Source organism: Lagopus muta, chromosome 4, assembly GCF_023343835.1.
Source record: "Lagopus muta isolate bLagMut1 chromosome 4, bLagMut1 primary, whole genome shotgun sequence".
Taxonomy (NCBI): Eukaryota; Metazoa; Chordata; class Aves; order Galliformes; family Phasianidae; genus Lagopus; species Lagopus muta.
In genome coordinates, this window is record NC_064436.1 from 69,840,488 (window position 1) to 69,866,266 (window position 25,779).

The 25,779-nt window shown below is 48.8% G+C and overlaps 1 protein-coding gene across 3 annotated transcripts in view; it reads left to right on the forward strand.

Annotated features, from left to right (window-relative positions):
• The window catches only part of EXOC6B (exocyst complex component 6B), a 246,665-nt gene that overhangs the window by 3,968 nt on the left and 216,918 nt on the right, over positions 1-25,779 (forward strand). For all 3 annotated transcript variants that reach the window (XM_048943630.1, XM_048943631.1, XM_048943632.1), the window contains exon 2: positions 24,922-25,087. In XM_048943630.1, coding sequence (XP_048799587.1) covers positions 24,922-25,087 — 166 coding nt within the window. The remainder of the gene's footprint in view (positions 1-24,921; positions 25,088-25,779) is intronic.

Consider the following 25,779-nt stretch of genomic DNA (forward strand, 5'->3'; position numbering starts at 1 on the left):
GTGCTGACCTGAACCCCTTTAGAAAGCTGATGGACATCAGGTCTCAAACAGCAATCAGTTGTTCAGCGTGAGCTTTGAAACTCCAATACAGCTGTCTTAGATCTGTGCTAATTGTGCTTGTTCAGAGCAATTACAAAGTTGTTCAACCCAGGAATGGAATTGAGCACACTTGATAGGGGATAGTTTCTACTAAGCAGCTCTTGACTGAGGTTAAAGTAGGACAGTAATTAGGCTCTGTTCTCCAAATCCTTTATTAACTTTCCACGAGTTGTCAGAGATTAGCTGTGTCCCAGGTGACCTGTAACCACCTGCCTGACCCTTTCGTTGTCCTGCCATGTGCTGTGTTCATCCCTTGCTGTAACCACGTGCCAAGGTTCCATTTAAGCAATGGAACCTCGGCTGCAATTCTATAGGACTCTGGGTTTTCTGATTAATCTTCTCCTTAATGGAAGGAGCTTCACCTGGCTTCCTCTTGTACAGATACATCAGAGTAGGTCCTGCATCAATCTGAACTGAAACTATCCCAGCCCTGTGTCTGCAAGTCCACGTTCTGGTGCAGAACTTTGGGGCTTTGCTCTTTTGGGCAAGGCCAGGCTCTTGGGGCTCTCGTTAGCCCCTTTGAGCTCCCCAGTGCCCAGCAGACCCCTCGCTTGGCTGGGGAGCCCAGCTGTGCTCAGGAGGGTCAAATGGATGCGTGGCATTGTGTGGCCATGTGCCAATCTGGGTTGGATGCGAAGAATGAAGGAGAGCCAAGCTGCTCCTAATCTCTGCTGCAGTGGGTGAGACGAGGATAATGGTCTGCTTTACAGATGTGAAGGGAGGGTAAGGACAGGCATCTGGCTTAAAGCTTTCCTATTAGTGTTTCGGAGGGGAGGCGTGAGGATGGTACGGTGCCTCCTGGTTGCTCTTGGGATCGCCTTTCTGAGCAGTGGGCGGCTGTGCTTGCTCTGCCCTTCGGCTGAGCCCTCCCAGGGTGAGGAGACCATGCAGCAGATTTGGGATGGAGTGCATCTTCTCAGACTATGAAACACCTTGCCAAGGTCCCAGGTAAAGAACTGAGGAGCACGTGAACAGAATCTCCTGAACTCTGATATATGCAGAGTTACAAACTTTGCAGTGGTGGTGTTGGCATTCCCTGCTTGACTTTGCCTGGGCTCTGCAGGTCCCATCCCTGGGGTCTGTGTGTAGCAGCGTGGAACTGCAGCCTCCAGCAAAGGGGCAACGCAGAGCAGCTAGCCACTAAGTGCTGCCCACAGAGCTCGCTCAGGAAGCTGCTTACAACAACTGTAAATTGTCTGCTAATAAAAGCCTCGCAGGATCTTTTGAAGCATCTTTCAGCCCATTCTTCTGCCACCCAGACGGGGAAACTGCAATCTCCTGAAAGCGAGTCTGCGCCTGTGTTCATATGCACATAATTAAGTGTCTTTTACAAGACAGTTCATTGCAATGCCGTTGGAATTGTATTAGCATTCCCTTCTGGTCAGGCTGATGCTGTGGAGAGAAAATAGCAGCAACAGCTCTTGTGGAGTAATTCAGCACCAGCAGTGATAGTCCAGCAAGAGATGGACCTGGCTGCCTTAACGTGTGTGGCATCGCCTGCAGGTATGCTTAATGTACTTAATTATTATCTCACATTTTATGAGTCCTTTCTATCTGCTTAGGGGTATCTTAAGGATATTTTGTCTTTGTTTTTAACAGAACAGCTGTTTATTCCATGGCTGAGGAAGCCTTGCGGTGCTTACTTTGCAGTTCCTTTTCCCAAAGGATAGCAAACAGTCTTTGGGAAAAGCTGCACTAACCGGGCTTGCTTAATCCAGAGAAAACAAGTCGGGTACACAATTTGTCTTCAGATATAGAACAGGCTGCTGAAAAGATGGATAAAAAGCTCTTGTTGTATTTTATTGGTACGGTACGGTCATACCAGCACTGCTCTGCTCAGGAGCTTCCAATGGATCTCCCACAGATTTCCCCCTCAACTTCTTAGCCCACCAACTCTCTAACGTGTCAACATCTTAAAGTGATGAGTTCTGCAGTTTAGTTGCATGTCACACAGCTCAGCCAAGGTCGCTGCTGCACTGCTCAGAGCATCTCCTGCTGTCACCTCACTCCGTGGCACAGGCTCTATGGACCCACGCATGCATGCAGCAAGCATTCAATCCTGCCTTTCTTCAGCGTTACGATGCTGCTGGTTTGGAGCAGTAAATATGCTTTTCAAGCAGTTTCATTGCCACCCACACGCATTTCATACTTGTAGCTGATGCTTTTCAGTTTCATGTTTCGGAAGGGAAGAAATGAAGAAGCACGCTGCTTTTCTTTGTGGTAATAACGGTTCTCCTCGCATAGAGGAGCTTAATTTGATGTAACAGCAGATCAGGTTGGATGTTAAGAGACGTTCCTTCCCCAAAAGAGCAGTCAGGCACTGGCACTGCTGCACAGGGAGTGGTGTGGTCACCATCCCTGGAGGTGTTTCAGGATTATGGGGATGTGGCACTGGGGGCCGTGGTCAGTGGGCACGGTGGGATGGGTTGGGGATCTCAGAGCTCTTTTCCAATCTGAATAATTCAGTCATTCTGTAAAATCTGTCAGCTATCTGTTTGGGGTTGGTTTGTTCACCTCTGGTTGGATGTAGGATGTAGGAGCCCAGCTCTGGGGTTGAGGCTGCAGCTCTCATTGAGCTGTTCCACCTCCAGCGTGCGCTCCTTGAAAAGTCAAAAATAGGCAACCAGTCTGCTTGGCTTCCTATGGGTGTGCCGTGGGAATAACATCCTTTGATAAGATTTCTGATGCAGCTTTAGGTCATGGTGAGGAATTGTTCCCCTGTGAGTGCCAGCTTGTTTCCGAGTGCCGTTTGTCTTTCAGCACTGAGGATGTGCTGTGTGTCTGTCTGCTGGGATTTCAGTTCTGTGCTTCCAAACTGGTTTTGATTTGGAAAATCAGTGTGTGGATCATTAGCTCTCCTGGTAGGTTGGCTCAAAGGCTGCCTGTTTGCTGAGACCTGAGGGCTCGCTGTTTGCTGAGGCCAACACACGCTGCTTTGCATTTGTTCAGGCATTGCTTAGAGACAGAGGGGCTGAGCATCAGGAGCAGAAAGGGAAAGGATGAATGCAAAGATGAATGTCTGGAGCGTTTTTCCCCTCTCTGCTGAGTCGTGAGGAGCTTCACTGTAAGGCGAGGGGCTGGAAGGGAAGGGAGGGGGGCTCTTGGAGCATTTTAGCTGATGGATGAAGCTGCTGACTTCACTTTCAGGCTGATGTCTCAGAGTCCCATTCTTGAGCAGTGCTGACAGGAGTGGCAAGATGGGTGAGGTGAGCACACCTGGTCCCAGCCAGTGATACCAAAATTGAGCTGGGCTGCAAGCTTTGTTTTTTACACTTCATTTCAAGCAGTGCTTTGGGATGCAGATTGTTCCTATGCTCTGCCTAAATGAGGGCTTTGGTGATTCCAGCTTCTGTACAGAGGATTTGAGGAAGGGCTAAATATGAAGCAGAGATTTCTTGGACTTGAGCTCCCTTACTGCTAGGTATAACCCTCTGGAAGGTGGCACCCATTAATGGAATATTTTCCAAATATTGCCTTTCTTAAGCTAGCTTTTCTTCTGTGTTGTCAGGAACTAAGAGTAAAGATCAACTGAACCAGCTCACCAATCCTTTTGTCCTCTTTCTGATTAGGAGAGCAGCAAACACCAAATGATGCCCAGAGCAGTGCAGGTGCCCAGCGTCATGGATGGGAGGTGGGGGGCACCCAGCCCATAGCAGGGGAGGCTGGGAGGGCTCTAAGGTCCCTTCCAACCCAACTGTTCTAGACTCTGTGATGACTTTATGACTCAAATTGTAGCTTCTTAGAGAAACTATGCCCTTCCTGTTAAATATATCTGCATCATTCTCAGCCTTTTTCCTGACAGCCAATGTAATCTGCTTGCTTTCGAAGCTGCTAGCGTGGTGGAGTGGAGCAGGGTGGTGTGTGAGGTCATGAGGAGTTAAGCAGAGCCTGAACTCCATGCAGGACAGCCCTGCAGAGCTGTGGTGTGCAAGTAAGAAGGGTTTGGCCAGGAGTGGAGATGTGGGGAAGGTTATGGGGTATCGGTGGGACAGGCTGATGGCTTTAATTCCTCATGAATTCACCCATGTTCTCAGCTCAGAAATGAGCCTTTTTGGTAACGATGCGTAAGCTTGTAGTTAGCAAGCCTGCAAGCTTGCCAACATTTCAAAAGGAAGGCAGAGATCTCCTCACCCTGAATTCTCAGAGAGTCCATGGCATCTGATTGGTAACATGAGGACTCTTCAGTGAGCTTGTGTGTTTTGTAGGGCAGCATGAAGGTCAGTAAGTAGGAACAGAGCAGATAGATCCTGCTGCAGAATAACCTTGCGCAGATCAGACTTGTTTGACTGCTTGTGTGGAATGGAACGCCTCACCTGGGAATTTGTGGTGCTGCACATCCAGTAGCAGAGAACACTGACCACCTTGATTTCTTCTAGAGCTGTACTGAGGTGCAGAAAGCTGTGCAGCCAGCAAGCAAACCAGCACTATCTCCTGCTGCTGTACAGCTGTGGTGTTGTCAGCAGCTGCTTCAGAGCGGTGATCACAGGAGCGCCGGTGTGGTGCCAGCCTGTTGGTGCTCTGTGCCCACATAACCACTGGTCAGGCAGCTCACCTATCACCTGCCACCTGTTCTGAGTAACACTGCCTGCTGCTATCGTGATTGCTTTCCTACAAGGTTCACAAATGTATGAGAAACTTCACAGTTTGGAGTCACAACTCAGGCTCAAGTTAAAACCCTGCTGCTTCTGGCTTGCGTCTTGTTTGGTGTTATTGGACTTTCTTTACATTTATGTGCTGGAAAACATTCGGTCTGAGCTTTCTGCCCTTCCATGCAAGGCTGGAGAAGACTTCTTGAAGAGAAACAAAGCCAACCTTGTGCAGGGGTAGCTATCTCAGTGCTCCGCCAGGCTAACAGCACAGCCTGACCGCTGCTACTCATTGCCCTCCTTTGGATTTCCAGCAAGTTGGAAGTGTTGCAGCTGAGCCAGGAAGTATGTGCTGCCTTGACCTGAAGTGGAAAAGCATGTTTACATTCAGGACTCCAATATTCAGAGTTTTCCAGTGTCTCTGGTACTTGTGGGCTTTGTTTCAGGTATGGGTTTATCCTGTGGTCCCTGCAGTACTGATAGTTGATGTTTCTTCCACATCTGCAAAAAAAAAAAAAGCAACTAACAACAAAAGAACAACTCAAACCCAACCCCACAGACTCCAGAAGCTGCTCATGTTTGCTCTGTAATGTGTTGGTCCTGCTCGTTTGCTCCAGAAGCAGCAGCTCAAAAGGAACATCCCGTATTGGTAGCACGCCATGAAGTGCTGCGTGCCGGGGAGGCCTGCGTGCATTTTGCATTGGAGAGAAGTCCAAAATAGGCACTGGAAGGGAACCTGGTAGATGACACATCCCCAGCCTTCCATGAAACACACCAGAGGGGTTGAGCTTTGCTGAAAGCTTTAGATAGTGCTGTACGTCTAAGTGGAAGGTGAATTCTTTTGCAGTGAGTAGCAGGGGGGAGGAAAAACGCAGTCCTTTCATCATCCTTGATTTGTCTGCGCTTCGTCATTGTTTGTCCTCTTGCTTGATTTTATTAGTTTAAACTAAAGATGTAAAAATCTGAAGCAAATAACAAAGCCTTCTCTCCTGGGAAGTGTGATGTAATTGAATTCCTCTCAGATTCTTCTGAGTAATAGAAATCCCTGCAAAGGAAGCTAGAAGTAAAGGAGCATTTTGTTGTTTTCCCTACAAATAGCTGTTTTTGGGGGCTCAGAGGCGAGGTTAAATGCCACTCATTATTGAGAGCCCAGGCATCATGAAATAGCCTGTAGCTGGGATGTGGTGCCTGGCTGAGTTTGGCCTTCAGACTCAGTTCTTCACACTGCCCTTCCTGAAGGGATCCACGTCCTCTCCAGTGTTTTGCTCCATGCAGCTGGAGAGAATTATTGGGATTATTTTTTCCGGAGCATTTTTAGTGCCGATGGGCAGAGCTGAGTCTGGCAGAGGTTCACTTGAAACCTGGCGTGCAGGATGCTCAGTTAGGGTGTGAGGTTAATTAATCTTCATTGAGCTGGTTAGGATGTGCTTTCGTTTTTATTGCAAACTATAAATAATGACGGTAAGGGATAATTGGATTACAAGAGCAAAATATGTGGGACGTGGCTGCTTTAGTGCTTGTTAAGCTACCTGGCTGCACTCTGTCTTTAACCTTTAAGAGGTAATAATAACACAACCGTGTTTAATTACACTTGTGGGTAAAACTGGAATGCAAAGGTTGGAAGCAGGGGCAAGGACAGAGATACAAATGGAAGCTGGAAATAAAGGCAGGAAGTGCAGCTCAGGCTGCCCAGGGCCCCATCCATGGCCTTGGGCACCTCCAGGGATGGGGAATCTGCAACTCTGAGCAGCAGTGCCGGGGCCTCACTGTGCTCCAAGTAAAGCATTCCCTCCTAATATCTAACCTGAATCTCCCCTCTTTGAATTAAAAGCCATTCCCCCTTGTCCCATTAATATATGCCCATGTAAAAAGACAGTCTGTCTTGGTGACATGTCCTCCTGGGGGACCATCTCTTTCCATAGGGCATCCAGCTGCTGAGCGATCTAGCACTCTTACACGTGCAAGCAAAGCAGATAACAATGATATTCACATTATTTCTTGGACAAACGTGCCAAATACATGAAGAATGCAATATATCTTAATATATATTCAACCGTTACATGTAAAGATATTTTTCCTCAATCCTCTGTATCAATTTAGGGCTGTGAAAAGGCTGATTCTCCTTCCTTATCTAAGATATGTGAGTGGCTGAGGCTGTCCCTGTCCTGCCGGAATTCCTGCTATCTCCATGATGAATGCCTTTGGGATCTGCCCATCTGCGTGGTGGAAGCTGGGCTGAAAATGCAAGAAGCATGTGAGAACTTCTGTCATGCATGAGAAATGTGAGCTGCTTCGTGATGGCGACTTGCGGACAAACACATCTGTCCTATTTTTGGTTGACTGAACTGTTGCCCAGGGATGATTTTATTCACTAAAAAACGTTTGTATTACAAGAAATACAAAGCATTTCTTTCATTCTTTTATTTCTTTTTTTTTCACTCCTCATCCTTACTTGCAAAAGACCTGCGTCAGTGGGATGTTTGCAGCCAGTCCCACAGCTGTATTGGTGTTGTGGACTGGGTTTTACTAGGTGTACACAGGGGGAATTAATCAGTGTGAATAGCCAGGGTCTTTGAAAGAAACTCTCTTGGTGGGGAGGGATATTGCAAACAGATAAATTCCCTTGCCAACGCTGAAGAATGCCATGAAAAACCTGCCACCTCCATCAGCAGTGCGGCAAAAATGACTTCACGTTGGCAGAGAAGCAGAATGAAAATCTGCTGGTTTCAGGCTAATTGCATTTTGGAATGTTTTCTGTGCGAGATTTGTAGGTTGTAACATACAAGACGTGCTGTCCGCTTGCCTGCCGTCTGTCGGGAGACAGAGAAGAATGTGTGGAGTTGGAACTGCTCTGCACATTGGGCATGGCCTGGGTGGTTGATTGGTGGTGTTGGCCATGGCTGGGTGGTTGATTGGTGGTGTTGGCCATAGTTGGGTGGTTGATTGGTGGTGTTGGCCGTGGTTGGGTGGTTGATTGGTGGTGTTGGCCATAGTTGGGTGGTTGATTGGTGGTGTTGGCCATGGCTGGGTGGTTGATTGGTGGTGTTGGCCATGGTTGGGTGGTTGACTGGTGGTGTTGGCCATAGTTGGGTGGTTGATTGGTGGTGTTGGCCGTGGTTGGGTGGTTGATTGGTGGTGTTGGCCGTGGTTGGGTGGTTGATTGGTGGTGTTGGCCGTGGTTGGGTGGGTGGTTGGTGGTGTTGGCCGTGGTTGGGTGGTTGATTGGTGGTGTTGGCATAGTTGGGTGGTTGATTGGTGGTATTGGGTACAGCTGGGTGGTTGATTGGTAGTGTTGGCCATAGTTGGGTGGTTGATTGGTGGTATTGGGTACGGCTGGGTGGTTGATTGGTAGTGTTGGCCATAGTTGGGTGGTTGACTGGCATTGGGCATGGCCTGGGTGATTGACTGGAGACGCTGGCCATGGCTGGGTGGTTGACTGGAGACGTTGGCCATGGCTGGGTTGATGGCTGGAGACGTTGGCCATGGCTGGGCAGTCAATTGGTGGCACATGGGAAGTGACTTGGGAGCATGGTGCTTTCCGAGGCACTCGTCCTCACCTTTCCAGCATCTGTCAGCAATCCATACACAAGATTAGGCCCACTGACTCATACACTGCAGAATGCAAAAGCTGTTTGGCAGTGGTTGTCTTGTCAACCAGTTGGCTAGATGTCACTAGTGTGGAAGTTAGAGGCTAGTAATGGAATGGTTTAATGAATGTGAGGACAAATGGGTTTTTCTTGGTTTATTTTTTGTGTTTATTTTTGGGACAATTTGCATCCTTAAAATAGCAAAAAATTCCAAGTATTTCCCGGTTCCTGGTAGGTTGTTTCCTCTTTGTTCAGAGGATTTGGATGTGAGCATGACTGTTCAATTCAGGTACTGTGGCCTCTTTCTGCTAGAAAATGTTATTTACTTCTTTATGTGATTGGATTCTTCAACCTCTGTGCTTGAGGCCCTTAGTGGAAACCCTTCTCCTTCTCCACCCTGAAACACAAGCAGGAGGGCTGGTTTTTCACTTCGACAGACTGTCCTCTGCTCTTTAATGAGCTCTTGGCGTGTTTTTTTTTGAGTCTCCTTAATGTGGATCATATTTTTAGAGCAGCTCACACTTGAAGCCATGCAGGGTTGATTGCTCAGCCGTACGCTTCCCCATCTGAGCCAGCTGAAAATAACCAGTCCCCAGAGGTGGGCAGGGAGCACGAGGTCAGCTCCATGCACAGCCCCAGTCACCTGCTTCTCCTTTGTGTGCAAGAGGTTGGCACTTTGGGAGATTTTTGTTGTTCTCCTGAATGGGATGCAGGAGGTGAGAGGTGATGCGGGAGGTGATGGAAGCTTGGAGATGAACAAAATGGAGAGCTCCCGAAATCAGGCTATCTGCCCCATAGGGCAGGTAAGGCATTGCTGCAGCTGGGGCTGTCCCTTAGCACCTATAGCAGCTGTGCAGGGCTTGTTTTGGTCTACATGCTGCTCGGGTGGGATGTCAGCTGGGAACCACAGCCTTCTGTATGGGCAGGAGCTGGGTGAAGGCCGGCCGGCTGCACGGCGTGAGAGGGACAAGCCCTGTCTGAGCAGGGGAGGTGGAACTCATAAACACTCAATTGTCCTCATCTAATCAGCAGCCCTATTTTTACACATCCTGCTCTGTGTTGATGGGGTGTTTTTTTTTTGTTATTTGTTTTAACTTGAAGCAGTGCACTACTATGTTTCTCCTCCTGCCCGCTTCCCAAACAGGAAAAGACAGGACTTTATTTTTTCCTCTTGAGGAAGGACTCTAAATGGCTGCTGAATGACACATGTATTTTGACAAGGCAAAAGTGTAAAGGGAGTCACAGAGTGGTAAGGTTGGAAGGGGCCTTAAAGTCCGTCCAGGCATAGGGCAGCACAGCTCACCAGACAGCAGTGCCAGGGCCTCACCTCAGAGTGAAGAGTTTCCTCTTCACTTCTAATCTAAATCTCCCCTTTTTTATTTTGAAGCCATTCCTGCTTGCCTTGTTATTATTAAACCATGTAAAACATCAGCTCCCCTTCTATTTATAAGCTCCATTTAGGTACTGGAAGGCTGCAATGAGGTCTCTCCAGAGCTTTCTCCAGGCTGAACAAGCCCAGCTCCCTCAGCCCATCTTCATACGAGAGGTGCTCCAGCCTTCTGCTCATCTTTATGGCCCTCCTCTGGACCCATTTGTTTCCACCAGCATGAAGATGCCCCATCTCTGGATGTGCCCAAGGCCATGGATGGGGCCTTGGGCAGCCTGAGCTGCTGGGGGGCTGCATGGAGTGGGGCTGGGAGAGCTGTGAGATCCCCTCCAACCCAAGCCATCCTACGTGCCTATGGTAATGACTTCAGTCTGTCAATGAACTGACAGCTGACCCATTGTGGCTGCCTCCTGCTGTGGGTGAGGGATGAGTGTCAGAGCTCCGTGCATCACTTCTTTGTTTTCTACGTGTCTGCTTTTTCTTCTTAATTTTCCCACTGGGGGACACTAGGATCCTTTGAAGCAAATTGGCCCTAGGCCTGAGACGTTACACGTTGCCTTTTTAAAATTCCTTTTGCACTATCAGTTGGACGCAGCACCCTTTGCTTCCTGTCCTAAATAGCTGCAGAGAGTTGCTTTGTTCAGCTGCAGTGATTGCTGTATGTCGAGCAGCACATAGTACTGGAGCCTAAAAACTCTCTAGGAACCCTTATACGTGAAGTGCCATCATCTGGGGTTGTTAGGATTCATTTTTGCTGAAAGCATTTAAAAAAACAAAAACCCTCCCAACCTGAGCTGCTTGCATTTTGAAATGACTGTTTTAGATATCTATTGCCATGGGGGGATGTGTTGGGGTCGGTGTTGATCTTGGAGGCCTTTTCCAGTCTTCACAGGCAATCTATAGAGTCATCAAGTGTTTTGTTGATTGGGTGTTGGGTGTAAGGAGTGCAAATATTCATCCACAGCTTGTTAAGGGATGCTGAGTGGCGGTGCTTCATGCAGCTCCAGGCTCAGTTCAGACCCAATTCACACCACTGCCATCCATGTGGTGGAGCCCTCTCCCTCCATAGAGGTGTGAGGGTTGGTGCAGCTCAGCCTGAGGGAGGTGGATGTTAAATCTGAATGGTTTGTTGACCTGGAATGCTGTGCTGCATCTTTGAGAAGGGCAATCTCAATGTGGAAGCTGATGGACAGATGCCTGCTGCAGCATTCTGTGTGCCGGCCTTCAGCTTCCCTTCTCAGCACTCTGTTTTCCTTGGCAGTGTTGATAGGGTTTTGTTTTCTTTGTTTTTTTAAAGGCTGAAGGAACTATTAATTTATCTTCTCTGACCTTTGCACAGTGCAGATCGTATATTCCTCAATAAAGGCTGTGACCTTTGCTTGAGCTTGAGTATGGTTTCAGGTTGGGATGAGTGTCGCTGTAAAAGATGCTGTGATGGAAAATTCATCTTCTCCCTTGATTCTTTATTACAAGCAGATTGCTCTTAGTGCTAGCAAAGCTGTGCCTTGCTCCAGGGGGGGAATTTGCTTGGCATTGATTTTCACAGAATCACAGAATGGCCAAGGTTGGAAGGGATCTCAAGGATCATGAAGCTCCAACCCCCTGCCACATGCAGGGCCACCAACCTCCACATTTCATAGCAGCCCAGGCTGCCCAGGGCCCCATCCAACCTGGCCTTGAACACCTCCAGGGATGGACAGGGCATCACAGCCTCTCTGGGCAGCTGTTCAGCACCTCACCACTCCAATCTAAACCTTCCTTCCTTGAGCTTTGAATCAGTATTTCTGAATCCCTCTCAACCTGTCCTTTCTTTGCCAGTTTTCCATACAGATCTGCTGCATCAGTAGTTCCATCCCACAAACATCAAGCAACAAAGGAATGCCTGCTACGAGCATTACCCTTGAGGGGAAACCCAAAGCAGATCCCTGCAAACCAGTTATGTCATCATCCAACCCCTGAGGGTGATTTTACCACAGGGGATGTCTGGCTGCTTCTGCATTCCTCTTATTTTCTGTGCACCTTGCAATTGAAAATCAGCATCCCCTGTCTGTACACAGGGTGGTGTTTTCTATCTATTAACAGTGTCAGCAAACTGGACTGGCTCTGAAGCTCTCCTAGTAGTTCTGGGTTCCAACACTGTCCCAGTGCACAGCAGATGGGATCTGTATCCCCAGTTCCCAGATGAGCACGTGCTGTTTGAGTGTAGCCTTCCTGCCCTCACTGAGCAGGAGTCCACAAAGCACTCTCCCTTGTGGTAAGGCTAATTTGTCCCTATGGTTTTCTTGTTTTTGCTTCTACAAGAAGCTTCGTTTCTCTGGCTGATGTGTGACACTGAAGATGAATGGCTGTGGCTGTCTCTGTCCATCGCACAGAACAAGTTTGCTTTGTATTTTGGGTTTTAACTTTCAGCATGGGTTTTTCATTAAGCTGTAGCACAGCAAGCTGTCTACTCTAATAACAGCAGACATAAATTGGAGGTAAAATCTTCACGCCTGTTTCTCAGTCTGGCACTTCTTACTAAATCCTTTTAGAGAACCAGCGAGTGTCTGTTTCTCAGCTACATGGCACAAGAAGAAACATATCCCAGATGGATGCAGGCTGCCCAGAGAGGCTGTGATGCCCTGTCCATCCCTGGAGGTGTTCAAGGCCAGGTTGGATGGGGCCCTGGGCAGCCTGGGCTGCTATGAAATGTGGAGTTGGTGGCCTTGCCTGTGGTAGGGAGTTGGAGCTTCATGATCCTTGAGGTCCCTTCCAACCCAGGCCATTCTGTGATTCTGTGATATGTTTTCTGAAATGTGATGTGTGAGGGGGAACGGCTGTTTATGAGGGTGGATGGTGACAGGACAAGGGGGAATGGTTTTAAAGTGAGACGGGGGAGGTTTAGGCTGGATATTAGGAGGAAGTTTTTCACACAGAGGTGCTGAAGCACTGGCACAGGTTGCCCAAGGAGGCTGTGGATGCCCCAGCCCTGCAGGCATTCAAGGCCAGGCTGGATGTGGCTCTGGGCAGCCTGGTCTGCTGGCTGGTGACCCTGCACATAGCAGGGGGTTGGAACTGGATGAGCACTGTGCTCCTTCTCAAGCCAGGCCATTCTGTGTTCTATGATTCTACGAATTGTGTTATCATTAAGATTGAAAGCGACCTCAAAGATGTCCAACCCATCCCACCATGCCCACTGACCCTCAGTGCCACATCTCCATGGTTCTGGAACATCTCCAGGGATGGTGACCCCCCCCTCCCCCCTTGTGCCAAGGTGACCCAGCTCCTTGGTGCTGTGCTGTGCTCACCTCCTGCTCAAGGCTGGCTCTGCCTTGCTTTTCCTGGTCATAGAGCCTGCTATGGTTGATCTTTGGACTCCTTGCTGGCTCCTTCTGCTCTCCCTTAGATTGCATAGGAATATTACAGACAAGGAAACAGCCCTTCACCTTTTCTGAATCTGTTGTCAGCCCATGAAAACTTAGGGTTTCCTTTGGTGCCATCAAGTGGCAAACGGCAGTACTGTTGCTTGGCTGAGATGAGGAGGAGTGGTGGAGGCTGCAGTCATGGAGCTGCCCTTCTGCTGAAGGGAGCGTGGCCAAATCCCATGAGACACATCTGTGTGTGGGCAGCGTACAGCCTGTGGGTGTCCCGAATCATTTTGCAGCCTCTGCATCATTTCCAGTCGTCGGGAGGATCTAATCTCCCACTGCAGGTCCTTCAAGAGGACATATCTCTTGTTACTGATATAAAAACTCTTTCCCTTCCACGTATTGAAGAGGTTCAGGATCTTCCTGAAGTGCAGCTGTTCCATTTGAGTCGCCGTGTTTGCTTTGCTGGGCTTGCAAGCAAAGGACTGCTGAGCACAGAGCCCTTATCACAGGGCTGCTCAGCAGCACCATCAGGCTGTTCAGGTGTGCAATCCTTGCAGTAACAACTGGCTCTGTTTGCACAGTGAGATTTTTGGCTGGGGTGTGAGACTCTGTGCTGTAGGATTATCACTGTTTTTGTCCCTTGGTAAACTGTTTCTTTTCCCTGTCCTTTGTATGCAGAAAGACGTATGTCAGCAGTAAGGTTTGCCTTGGGTAATACTGCATTTTGCCTGGCTATGGCTTTGGTTATCTCTTACTTTTGGATACTGGAGAGGATCCAATATTGTTCTGCATTGCTGAGCTGCTGAAACATGGGTCTCAATGCATCTGCACAAAGGCTGACGTGTGCAACAAAAGTCACCTTCCCTTTGCTTCTCTCTCTCTCTGTGATTGAATGGTCTCCTTAATAATGACCTCTTTTGGCCCTTACTTCTATGTAGATGTTACATATATAGGCACACCATTCTGTGTTACTTAGTTTCTGTGTGCAGATGTTCATTGTCCTAATTTTCCCTGTGCTATTCTATTGCCACTGCACTATTAAAGTGATATAGAATATATAGAAGATATTTAAAAGATATTAAAGAATTGTGTTCTTAAATCATAAATCTTCAATCAGCCAGCGCTGCTGCTTTGGTTTCTCTTCTCCCCAAGCCCCTTGGTTACAGTTTAAGCTGTCTTTATGCCTCGTGAACTGGTTTGTTGCCAGTTAAGAAAAAGCCCAATTGCATTTCACTGCAATTAATTGTAATTAGCACGGTTGTTTGGAATCGAGAAATGACTCCATGTCTGAGAGGACGAGGACGAGGAGGCTGTAAGTATGACTCAGCCCCGTTGTAACAGTTGCCATCGGATGGGGAAGGCTGGTGGGAGGTGAGTTTGGATAGCTCATGAGCAGCCACTGCCTTTGGAAGCACACGAGGGAATTTCCCCGCTGCTGAGAACAATCGTTGGCAATGGGCTCCTGCAAACAGGGCGAGAAGAAAGGATGAGACCCTTTGAACAACTTGGGCATGGGTTCTTGGGCTGTGGTAGGGGTGTGTGTGTGGCCTAGGATGGCTGTAGTTTCCCCAGCCCTTGCCTGGTGCTGCTCAGCCTTGCATATGGACACTTGTGCCTTTACCTGTGCAGGCAGTGTGAGCAGCTTGGGCTCATTATAACAGCTCCATTTTAGGAAATAAATACCAGGACAGCATGTTATGACTGGGGTTCTCCTGTGCTGAAGCTGCTCTGGTGGCTGGAAGCTGTTGAATTTCATAGAATCCTAGAATGGCCTGGGTTGAAAAGGAGCACAGTGCTCATCTGGTTCCAACCCCCTGCTGTGTGCAGGTCACCAACCAGCAGACCAGGCTGCCCAGAGCCACATCCAGCCTGGCCTTGAATGCCTGCAGGGATGGGGCATCCCAACCTTCTTGGGCAACCTGTTCCAGTGCTTCAGCACCCTCTGTGTGAAAAACTTCCTCCTAATATCCAACCTAAACCTCCCCTATTTCAGTTTAAAACCATTCCCCATTGTCCTATCACCCTTGTAAACAGCCATTAATTTGGGGGGTGGAGCTGTGGGTATCCAAATTCATCACAGGGAGTGGGACCAGCTGGCCTTGAAAGGTCCCTTCCAATTCAGTTCTTTAATTTTGCTGTGGTGGAATAAAGAATCATGGAGGCGATGCAATTAGAATAGCTTTGGAAGAGACCTGCAAAGATGAAATCCATCTGCCTGACCGTACTCTGTCCATCCAAGTGCTGCATCCCCCATGCTGGCTCAAACACCCCAAAGCCCACCCTGCCGGTGCTGCAGTGCTTGGTGCCAAACCAGGTTTTCTGTACCCACCTCGGATACAGCTGGCTGTTATCTGTGTGCTTGGCAGGGGTCTGAAATCTGTGTGGACTTGAGATCTGGTGCAACAGTGACCTCAGTTTATTCATAGAATGGCCTGAGTTGGAAGGGACATCAAGGATCATTGAGCTCCAAACCCCCTTCACAGGTAGGGCCACCAACCTCCACATTTACAGAGCTCAACCCCCCCAAAAAGCCTTACTTTAACCATGCCTGAAAGATCCACCTGCTAAATCATTATCTATTCGTTTCTATATGAGAACAAGGAATCTATCTGAAAACACAGTGTGGAAAAACTACCTGGCATGACTGAGAATAGTATTTCTTCCAGAGCTGGGCGAATTCTGACATACTCAACAATGCAGCTGCATAAGGACAGATAAAAACAGCAGTGACATCACACACTGATATTCAGTGCATTAGAAATGTAAATGGGTGTTTTCAATCAGTCCTTGGAAATAATCTTTCCATATTAATACTCCTTTATATGAGGAAAATCCCACAAGGATCGTAAGCAAAAGAAAGCAAACAAATGATCAAGCAAAAAACCTCCATGCAACTTTAAAAAATAAAGGGATGCTTGCAGTTTGTAAGTTGAGCATTTAGTACATCCTGCTGTTTTCTACAGGTTCAGTTCCAGAATTGGTTGTCATCACCTGATCTTAGCAATGAGTTATTTACAACTTCACCCATGTATGTAAGCACAAGGCAAAGCACTCCTTACAAAAAGCAAGGTGATGAGGATGTTTTATACCTCAGATGTTCACCGATTATTCAATCAAACGTCCCAAATCTACAGCATTGCAAGCTTGCACCTCTTCTGTCCCCTCAATCTGTGGAGCTGCATAGCTATGGGAAGTGCTGACAAACCTGGTGACTTGAAGTAGCAGGGCACAGAGTTACACGTTATGAGAAGCACAGCCCAGTCCTGTTCCTTTTGAAACCAGCAGTGTACGTGCTGACATCTAATGCTACACCAGGCTGCCCATCCAACCTGGCCTTAAACACCTCCAGGGACAGGGCATTCAACACTGAGGTGATGCTGTGATTCCCCATGGGTTTTGGTAACTCTGCTCTTTAGATTTCAGTAGTCTGAGGGAACTTTGCTCTTGCTGATTCTGTGTCTGGCTTGGAGGCTTAGGAAACCCACAGTGTCTGGCTCACACAAAAGCATGAAGCCCTTGGCTGCGGGCTCCCTGCATGCAGAGTTCAACACGAGGCCTTCCAGCTCACCAAGCTGGCCTTGCTCGGCTTGCCTGCATGCTAAAAAGCCAATGACGCCTTGTTTGAAGCTGAGCCTCAGTGCAGTTCGGCTGCGGTGACACAGGGTGGCGGTGCCACTTAAAGCTCTGCTGGCCCAGGGGCCGGGCTGATGGCTTTGGGCTGCTGTCAGCAGGGCTGCGTCCCTTCGGTGGCTCTGAATTACCTTCATCTGTGTGTGTGTCTGCTTCTCAACTCTGCTCTGATGTGCTCCGTAAGCTGCTGAGCTGAGGGAAGGTAAGAAAGCCCCTGGGAGTGCTGCTGATGTCCACATCCCCAGAAATAAATCAAACTGCCCCCATGCCTGGGATGTACAGCTTCACATTGCCAGGCTTTCAGTCCCTGCTTTTGACTTTCATTTTGGTTTTAATCAGCTTTTTAGGTCCTGCTGCAGCTGTCTCTCTCCCCAGACACATTGCCTTAAAGCCCCTTTGGGCTTCACGTGAGTTCAAGAGCAAAATGTTGCCATGACTCTTCCCAGTAATCTTTATTTCCCTGTATCTGGAGCGAGACCTTTGCACACGTGAGCCATCTTTGCTGTTTGCTACCTCTGGTAAAGTCGGTTTTGCTGGCAACAGAGATGCTTCTAGTCACTGGCCTGCTGTTGCTGTTCTGTTTCATGTCTGGTGCGTTAAGCTCTTGTCAGCACATCTTGCATGGGACTTGTTCTCTTTGTGCTGCATCTGGATGAATGCTGGCCTGAAAGATCGCTTAGAGCATGCTCTCACATTGCTCTTGCAGTGCTGCTGACCCCATAGCCTTGCTTTGGCTGGCCCTGACAGGCTGGGTGCCACTTCTCTTGCAGGTCTTTGCTTGGGACCGAGCGGTCTTCTACACTGTGCAAACATCCCCAGCCCCGCAGCTGTCTCCCAAAGGAATAGGAGAACAGCTCTTAAAAGGAAAACAGCTCAGTGTCTGAGTGCTGAGTCAGACTGAAGCATTTCTCAGCCTGTGGCCAGACAGCTGGGAGGAGCTGAGAAACAGCGTCTGCACCATGTATCACAGGAGAGCCTCCAGCTATCTCACTCTGTAAGGCAAGCAGACCCATGAGAATCGATGCTGTGCAAGAATTGCTGACCAGGCTGGCTCCCACTGCTTGGTTTTTGTCTGCTCGTGGTGATCCCTTGAAGAAACCCTTCTTGGAAGTCTTTATAGGGCTGGGGAGAGTCTGAATAACTGCCCTGTGCTGTATGGGCAGTGCCTGGTTCCAGGAAAAAATATACCATAGGGTGCTGTCTGTGGGAGATACGAGGGGCTGATTTGTGTGTGTGTGTGTGCTTTGTGCATCCCTTGGCTGATCTTTGTGCCTCCTTTGCACAAGAAAACTCTGTGAACATAGCATGCAGAGCTATTGAATGTGGCAGAGTATAGAATCACCCATCTCTCCCTGGAAGCACTCAAGTCCAGGCTGGATGGGGCTGTGAGCAGCCTGGTGTACGGGGAGATGTCCCTGCCTATAGGAGGGGGTTGGAACTAGGTGATCTTAAGGGTCCCTTCCAACCCAAACCATTCTGTGCTTCTGTAGCATCGCCGATGTTGGAAAAGACTTTCAAGATCTCTGTATACACAGAATGTGGTTGGACTCGATGACTGTGAAGGTCTTTTCCGACTGAAATGATGCTGTGATTCAAGGCTGCTGTGTTTGTAGGCAGGTTACTGGGTACTTGTGCTGTTACCCATCCCTGCAAAGCACTTCCTCCTCTTGGAACAGTGTAACTAAGGTCAAATAAGTGTATGAAATGCTAAAAGTGAAGACATGCTTTCAGTCTCAAGCTTTCTGCTATTGAAACACACGTCAGCAGCACGATGTGAAATCACTTTCCAGTATTTGGGTGCTTTCTGATGTTTTGTTGGACTAATCTGTTATAGCTGAGGTGTGAATATATGGCAGAACTGTCTGCCAAGATAAACAAGACCACATCTCATCGCTCCTTGGCGCCGCTCCTTCCAAGTGATTAAAGACTGCAATATCAGCTCCTTCCTCCTCAGCTGGGGAAAAACTGCAGGAATGCAGTTCAGAGCAGTCCCAAAAATGGGACAGGTTTGGGGGTAATCATAGAAAGTGGGCTGAGAAGAGTGAGGGATGCCACAGCTGGTCCTGTTATCGTTCTGCTGCACCTGCTTAGGTGGTGCCTCTTCTTGTCCTCAATGGAAGATGATCTGATAGTAGAGGTAACGTCCTCCCACCTGTGTGGATCCTGGGCTAAAACTGGTCCTGATGCCTTTGGGTTCTGTCTCAAAGGGTGTTTGGGTTTGGACATCTTCCTAATGTATTTGGCAGGGATGTGGAAGCCTCAAAGGCATTGAGTTCCTCATGAGAGTGACTCCATTGCTTCCCTGGTTGGTATCTGCTGTTGGCTGTGGGAGAACACAAGCCAAAATGTTTCATTTCCTTTCTGCTTTGAATTTGCCTGGCTTAAGTTTGCAGTCATGTTACGCTCTCAAGCTTTTCTTCTCTGTCTGAATTAAGCTGCTCCCTGGTACCTGGCCTGGCTGTGAGCACGAGGTTTTTTGTTTGGGTTTTTACCATGTGTTTATTTGTGGCTCATGCTTGCATCTGTTAATTCAGTCGGCTCTCAGTCTCCTTTCTGTATAAGCTGAGTGGAGAGTCATCACAGAATCACAGAATGGTTGGGTTGGAAGGGACCTCAAGGATCATGAAACTCCAACCCCCTGCCACAGGCAGGGCCACCAACCTCCACATTTCATAGCAGCCCAGGCTGCCAGGGCCCCAAACAACCTGGCCTTGAACAGCTCCAGGGATGGACGGGGCATCACAGCCTCTCAGGGCAGCTGCTCCAGCACCTCACTGCTCTCACAGTAAACAACTTGGCCCTGATCTCAGTGTCCTGCCATGTCCAAGGCACTGTTTCCATCCTGTGAACTTCTGGTGTCTTTTTGGTACATCCCATAGCTCTGGAATTGCACGTTCCCTGCCTTGGAGCTGTTATTTCCTCCTCAGCTTTGGGTACCAAGAGAAAGTAGCCCACACCGCAGCACATCCAGGTCTGTTGGTTGGGTCCTTGCTGTAGGCACTCAGTGTGCCAGCACAGCACTGTGGGAAGGGAGGGGGACACACATCATTTGTAGCTCCAAGTCCACATCCTCTGATCCTTGCAGGTTTGTGTCTGCCCCCTAACAACAGTACATTCCTGCAACTAAGTGTGATTAGGGCGTATCGTTACATTTCTCCCTTTTTAAAAGCCATCTTGTTTACAGGCGTTGTAAAGATGATTCATCTCTGCCTTAATGTTAACCAGCTTGGACGGGCTGAAATTTATCTCACTTGGTTCTAGCTAGCATTCCTATCCTACACATGGTGCGAATCAACTGTCCTTCCAACTTGAAAGAGCTTGAGAGAGCAGGGCCTGCTGACGCATCGCTTTTGTTCTTGGGGGAATTGTTTCCATTGTGCTCACTTGAAAAAAAGGAGAGAAGTTGAAAGCTCTGCTCGTGGCCAGTTCTCTCCATACTCTCCTCAGCTGGGGGCATTCGTGTTTGCTGGAGCTGTTCTGGCTCGCCTGCCTGGGGTTGCTCCTTACATTTCCTGGCTCTTCTCAAGGCCGAACGTTAATTGCTTCAAGCTCTCCCTCTTCATGCCTTTCATCATCCCAAGTTCGTTCTGTAATAGGGACATTATAACCGAGTTGTTCCATTATATTTTCAATTAGGGTAATTATTTGTCGTTTTCTTCAGGATCTCGTTGGCACAGAACAGCTGTGTTCAACCCCGGCGATGGCTGCGGCTTTACGGTGGCTCCGTTTTTCCAATATATGATCTGAAAGTCTTTATTGTCGTAAGTGAACATCTGAGAAGGCTTTAGAGCATTTTAATACCCAAGACTTGATCTTGTACAAATGAAGGAAATGGGCATTTGTCCTTTCACCATCAGTGAAAGTGGATTTGGGTGCTTTGAAGTCCTTGTAAAAGCTGGGAGAGACAGGGTGCCCAAAGCCTCATTCCTGCCCAACATCAGGTGGTTTCCAAACAGCTCCAGCTCTTCTCTTCAGATCTACTAAACATAAATAACCTCCAGAAGCCACCGCTCCATCCTCTCCCTGTCTGCGGAGGTATTTGGTCTCTCCAAATGTGTCTGATCTGCTCTCACTTGACATTTTTCTAACTTATTCTTAGAAATGATCAATTTAAGCAAGTTCCATAACATGCCCAGATGATCTATTTTGGAATTACAATTACAGAACCTCGTGTCTAATGTTTAACCTAATCCTCCTGGGCAATTTAAGCCCATTACTGTTTTTCTTCTCTTCAACAGACGCAAATATTTGCACGGGAATGTGAGTCTGGGCTTCCTTCAGTGGTCACACATCCCAAACTCTGCTGCCTGTTCATCCACATTTCCTGCCTGGTGGTGATGCTGTTGCTGTCTGCATCCTCCAGATGAGTTTCCCAGAGTAGGCATCTATAATTAGAAAGAAGATGAGCTTTCAGTGACGGCACTGCAGAAGAGAGCAGCAGTCTGGGGTGAGGTTGAGATTTGTGGGGAAGGAGGGGTTTTGAGTTCCAGACCTCAGTCTTGGATCACAGGGGCTTAAGGCAGAGTTAGTGACTCTTTTTCAAGGGTCTGATGAGTGGTTCCAACTCGGCAAGGTTAATTAGGCTTTGTCGGGGTTCTATGGCAAAATGCTACTTAGAATGGCTCAGATTGGAAGGGACCTCAAGGATCATGAAGCTCCAAGCCCCCACCACAGGCAGGGCCACCAACCTCCACATTTCATACCAGCCCAGGCTGCCCTGGGCCCCATCCAACCTGGTCTTGAACACCTCCAGGGATGGATGGGGCATCCAGAGCCTCTCTGGGCAGCTGTTCCAGCACCTCACCACTCTCTCTGTCAAGAACTTCCCCCTCACATCCAACCTAAGTCTTCCCTCCTTCAACTTCAAACCATTTCCCCTCGTCCTGCTGTTATCAACCCTTTCACAGAGCTGACTCCCCTCCTGTCTGTAGGCTCACTTCAGGTCCTGGAAGGCTGCAATGAGGTCACCCCACAGCCTTCTCTTTTCCATGCTGAACGAGCCCAGCTCCCTCAGCCTGTCTTCATAGGGAGGTGCTCCAGTCCCCTGATCACCTTTGTGGCTCCTCTGGACCCCCTCCAGCAGCTCCCTTCCTTGTACTGCGGGCTCCACACTTGGATGCAGTACTGCAGATGGGGCCTCCCAAGAGCAGAGTAGAGGGGGACAATCACCTCCCTGTCCCTGCTGGCCACCCCTCTTCTGATGGAGCCCAGGATCCCATTTGCTTTCCGAGCTGCAGGAGCACACTGCTGGCTCATGTTAAGCTTTTCATCTATCAGGACCCCCATGTCCTCCTGTGCAGGGCTGCTCTCAAGGAGCTCCTTCCAGTCTGTATAGATACCTGAGATTCCTCCAGCCCAAGTGCCTAACCTTGCACTTTGCTGTGTTGAATGCATGTCTTGAGCTCGTGTGGGTTCTCTCCCTACAGCTGGCCAGACCCGTTGATTTTGGGGAAGCCCAATGGACTTCTCCCACACCTCCCTGTTTCCTCTCCAGCAGTTCAGAATGCTGTTCCATCAGCTGCATGGAGGCTGTGTCCCACACGAGCCGGCTCCATCCTGCCACTGCCCTTTAGCACCAACACTTCCTGAGCTCTGCTCCCTCTGCCAGCCCCTCAGGGACTGCTGCCTCCCAGCAGGCTTTGACTCCCCTCGGTTTAGTGTCACCGACATCTTTCAGAAGCACAGCCTGCCTTACATTTTCCAATTTGCTAATGAAACCACTGAAGGAAAGCAGGCCCAGAAGAAATTTGTGTGGAATCGCTGTTGAAAAGCCCCTTCTGGTCGAGCCCAGTCACTGACAAGCAGCAGCATCGTTTGGGGATGCATTCGGATGCTTTGTGCCTCGTGAACGTGTGTGGTTTACGGTCGCTTTCTGTACCACCATCCTCCCAAAGTGCTGGGATAGCCTGGTCCTGCCTGCAGCCATGCTGAGTGCCCATGGGCAGCTTCCCTGCTGCTAACCTGGGTTGTCCTGCCATGTCATGGCTTTCGGTGATGCCTGTAAGCCCTGCTCCAAGGCTGTGTGGTGATGGGATGCTGCTAACAGTGCAGGTAGCAGCCCTGCAAACTTCCTTTGACCTCTTTTCCGTGGAGTTGTTGCACCACTCTTGGTTCTTTTTTTTTTTTTTTTGCTTTGCTCAGTAGTTAATTTGTTTATTATGAAAGTTAGAATAAGATTAAACAAACTGTTAATGCTTTTATGTAGCTTAATGAGAAGAAAATGTTTCTGAGGGATGAAAACCACTACACAAATTTAAAGGGGGGGAGAGGACGGCTGAAAAAAATCGAAGTCCACAACAGACTCAGGAATTTGTTCCACTTATTAATTGAAAACAAAAGCAAGTCCCTTCGGTTCCACTGTCCCCAGAATGTCCTCCTTGCATTGTTCCAGATCTCTTTTATTTTGCCTCTGGAGATTTCCCTCCTCTGTGCTCGCAGCTGAATTTATTTAGGTTACTTGGGAGTCGCTGTCCTGCAGCCGCGCGGCGGGCGGCTCTCGTTGGGAGTGAGGTTGCAGGGTCAGCCTTGTAGCTTCTCATTCTCCAAAACTGCCTGGAGCCCCTCTGGTTAATGGCTGAGCCTGAGAGATGCAGGAAGGACCTCCAGAGTTAGTTCCTAAAGATTTCCTGCTGTTAATTAACGTATGTGCAGTAAATTGAAGCTCCTGGGGTGTTCTTGCAACGTGTTTGGGGCATCTCGTGTTGCCACCTTATCACAGGACCCCAACCTGGCTGAGGATGGAGCCCCTCTGGGTCCATCCAGCCCCGCAGCACCTCAAGACCCCATGCTGGGCTCTCCTCACTGGATCCTTCCTTGCCAAACCAACAGTCAGCCTTGTAATAAACCAGAAGTCTTAGTGCTGAGTGCTGGGAGCGGTGATTGCAGTGGGTGAAGGTGTGCAGAAGTGCTTCCTGGGGTCAGGGGAGACCTCTTGTGCTCCAGTTTGTGTTCAGTGCCTCCCCAAGCCCAACCCTATGATTCTATGATTCTAATCCACCCCACCACTGTGCACATCCCCCAATGCCACATCCTCATGGTTCTGGAACACCTCCATGGATGGTGACCCTACACTGCCTGGGCACCCTGTGCCCAACCGCTCTTCCCACAATGACATTTTCCCTAATATCCATCCCTATTTTCAGATGAACACTGCAGTAACATAAGGCCATGCTGGGACCTCTGCTCTCATGGAGGCGTTTGCCCATGATGGATATCTTGGAAAGATTTTTCTAGTTGACCTTTTGGTAAAACCAAAGTGAAGTTTTAACGCGTGTGCAGAAATTGCGAAACTTCACGATACGATCCAGGAGCTTTTCCAAGTCTTCTACAATGGTTTTATTTAGCCAGCATAGTTCAGAAATGCAAACCAGAGGGATGTGTCAGCGAGCACAGCCTTCCATCGCTGGGTCATTGCTGCCATGAGTGTGGTGGGACAGAGCCTCTCATAGAGTCAGAGAATGGCCTGGGTTGCAAAGGAGCACAGTGCTCATCCAGTTCCAACCCCCTGCTATGTGCAGGGTCACCAACCAGCAGACCAGGCTGCCCAGAACCACATCCAGCCTGGCCCTGAATGTTTCCAGGCATGGGGCATCCACAGCCTCCTTGGGCAACCTGTAACAGTGCCTCACCACCCTCTGAGTGAAACTGCATATGTTCAATGTGTTGAAACTTGTGTGTGGGTCACCTTCTCGTGTCTCCTTGAGCTGCTGGGTCCATCACTATGAGAAAGGCATTCAAGCTCTGTGTGCACAGAAGGGCAATGGAGCTGTGAGGGGTCTGGAGCACAGCTCTTATGGGGAGCAGCTGAGGGAATGGGATGGCTCAGTCTGGAGGAGGTCCAGGTAGACTTTATAGCCCCTAACAGATGTAGTTTGCCTGTTGTACACGAGTTGTCATCTCCACGTTATGTTTGTGGCCATGCATTGTGAGCACCCTGAGCTCCACTGCTGTGGGGCAGCACTAGATGGCACTCTGTCTCCAGCTTTCACCTTTCACCAGCAGAGCTCTGCAAGGAAAAGCAGAGCACCGTTGCGGCACGTGTAGTTTTAGGAAGCTGTGTCTCTTTTTGCCTTTATTCCAAAGCGGAATTGTGCTGTTAAAGCTTAGAGATAGGAAGGGGAATGAGATTTGGCAGCTGTAGAGCTGATACTTTTCCTTTGTAGCTTCCCTCTCCCCTTTAATATATATATATTTTTTTACAGATTGGATTCTGGTTATTTCTTGTCAGTAATGATGCTGATAGGTTTTGGAATTGTGGCTCACTGTGACATCTTCTTTTTTAGGTCTGTTTATGATGGAGAGGAACACGGTCGTTTCATGGAAAAACTGGAAGCACGAATCAGAAACCACGATCGGGAGATTGAGAAAATGTGCAACTTCCATTACCAGGGTTTTGTGGACTCCATCACAGAGCTGCTGAAAGTTAGGGGAGAAGCCCAAAAGCTGAAGGTAAGAGAAAGCTGCTGGATGCGGCCCAGGGCAGCTGGCTGCAGGTGGCCCTGTCTGAGCAGGAGACAAGGTGACCTCCAGAGATCCCTGCCAACCTCGAGTGCCCTGTGGTTGACCAACCAAACAGACATCTCCTTTTGTCCAGAGCCTCTCCCCTCTGCCTGGGAAAAACCAAACCAAACCCAACAACAATGTTAATTCTTTCTCCCTGTAATGATCAGTTAGTCATATGAAACTCGACAGTTATTTTGGCAAACTGGAATGCTGTGGTACATCAGAAGTGTGAGGAAGATTAAAGCTAGGCCTGTTCTGTGTTAGTAAACGTGTTTTTCCTGGGATACCTTCGGCCAACTTCTTAAGCTCTGCAGTCAGCAGCATGTCTGCTGTAGCACCATCCACTTCAGTGCCTCATCTGACATCAGATTCTCATTGCAGAGGGCGTTGCGTTTGAGTCAGATCTGCAGAAGGGCACGGGTTGCCTGGAGAGGTGGTGCCTCCATCCCTGGAGACATCAGGTCAGGCTGGAGGGGCTCTGAGCACTGATGGAGCTCAGGGTGTCCCTGTTCATGGCAGGGAGCGAGAGCAGAGGGCCTTTAGAGGTCCCTCCCATCTCAAAGTGTTCTGTGGTTCTTTGGAAGCAGTCTGGTGCAGAGCTGACCTTAATTGTGAGATATCTGCATGTTGTTGGCAGG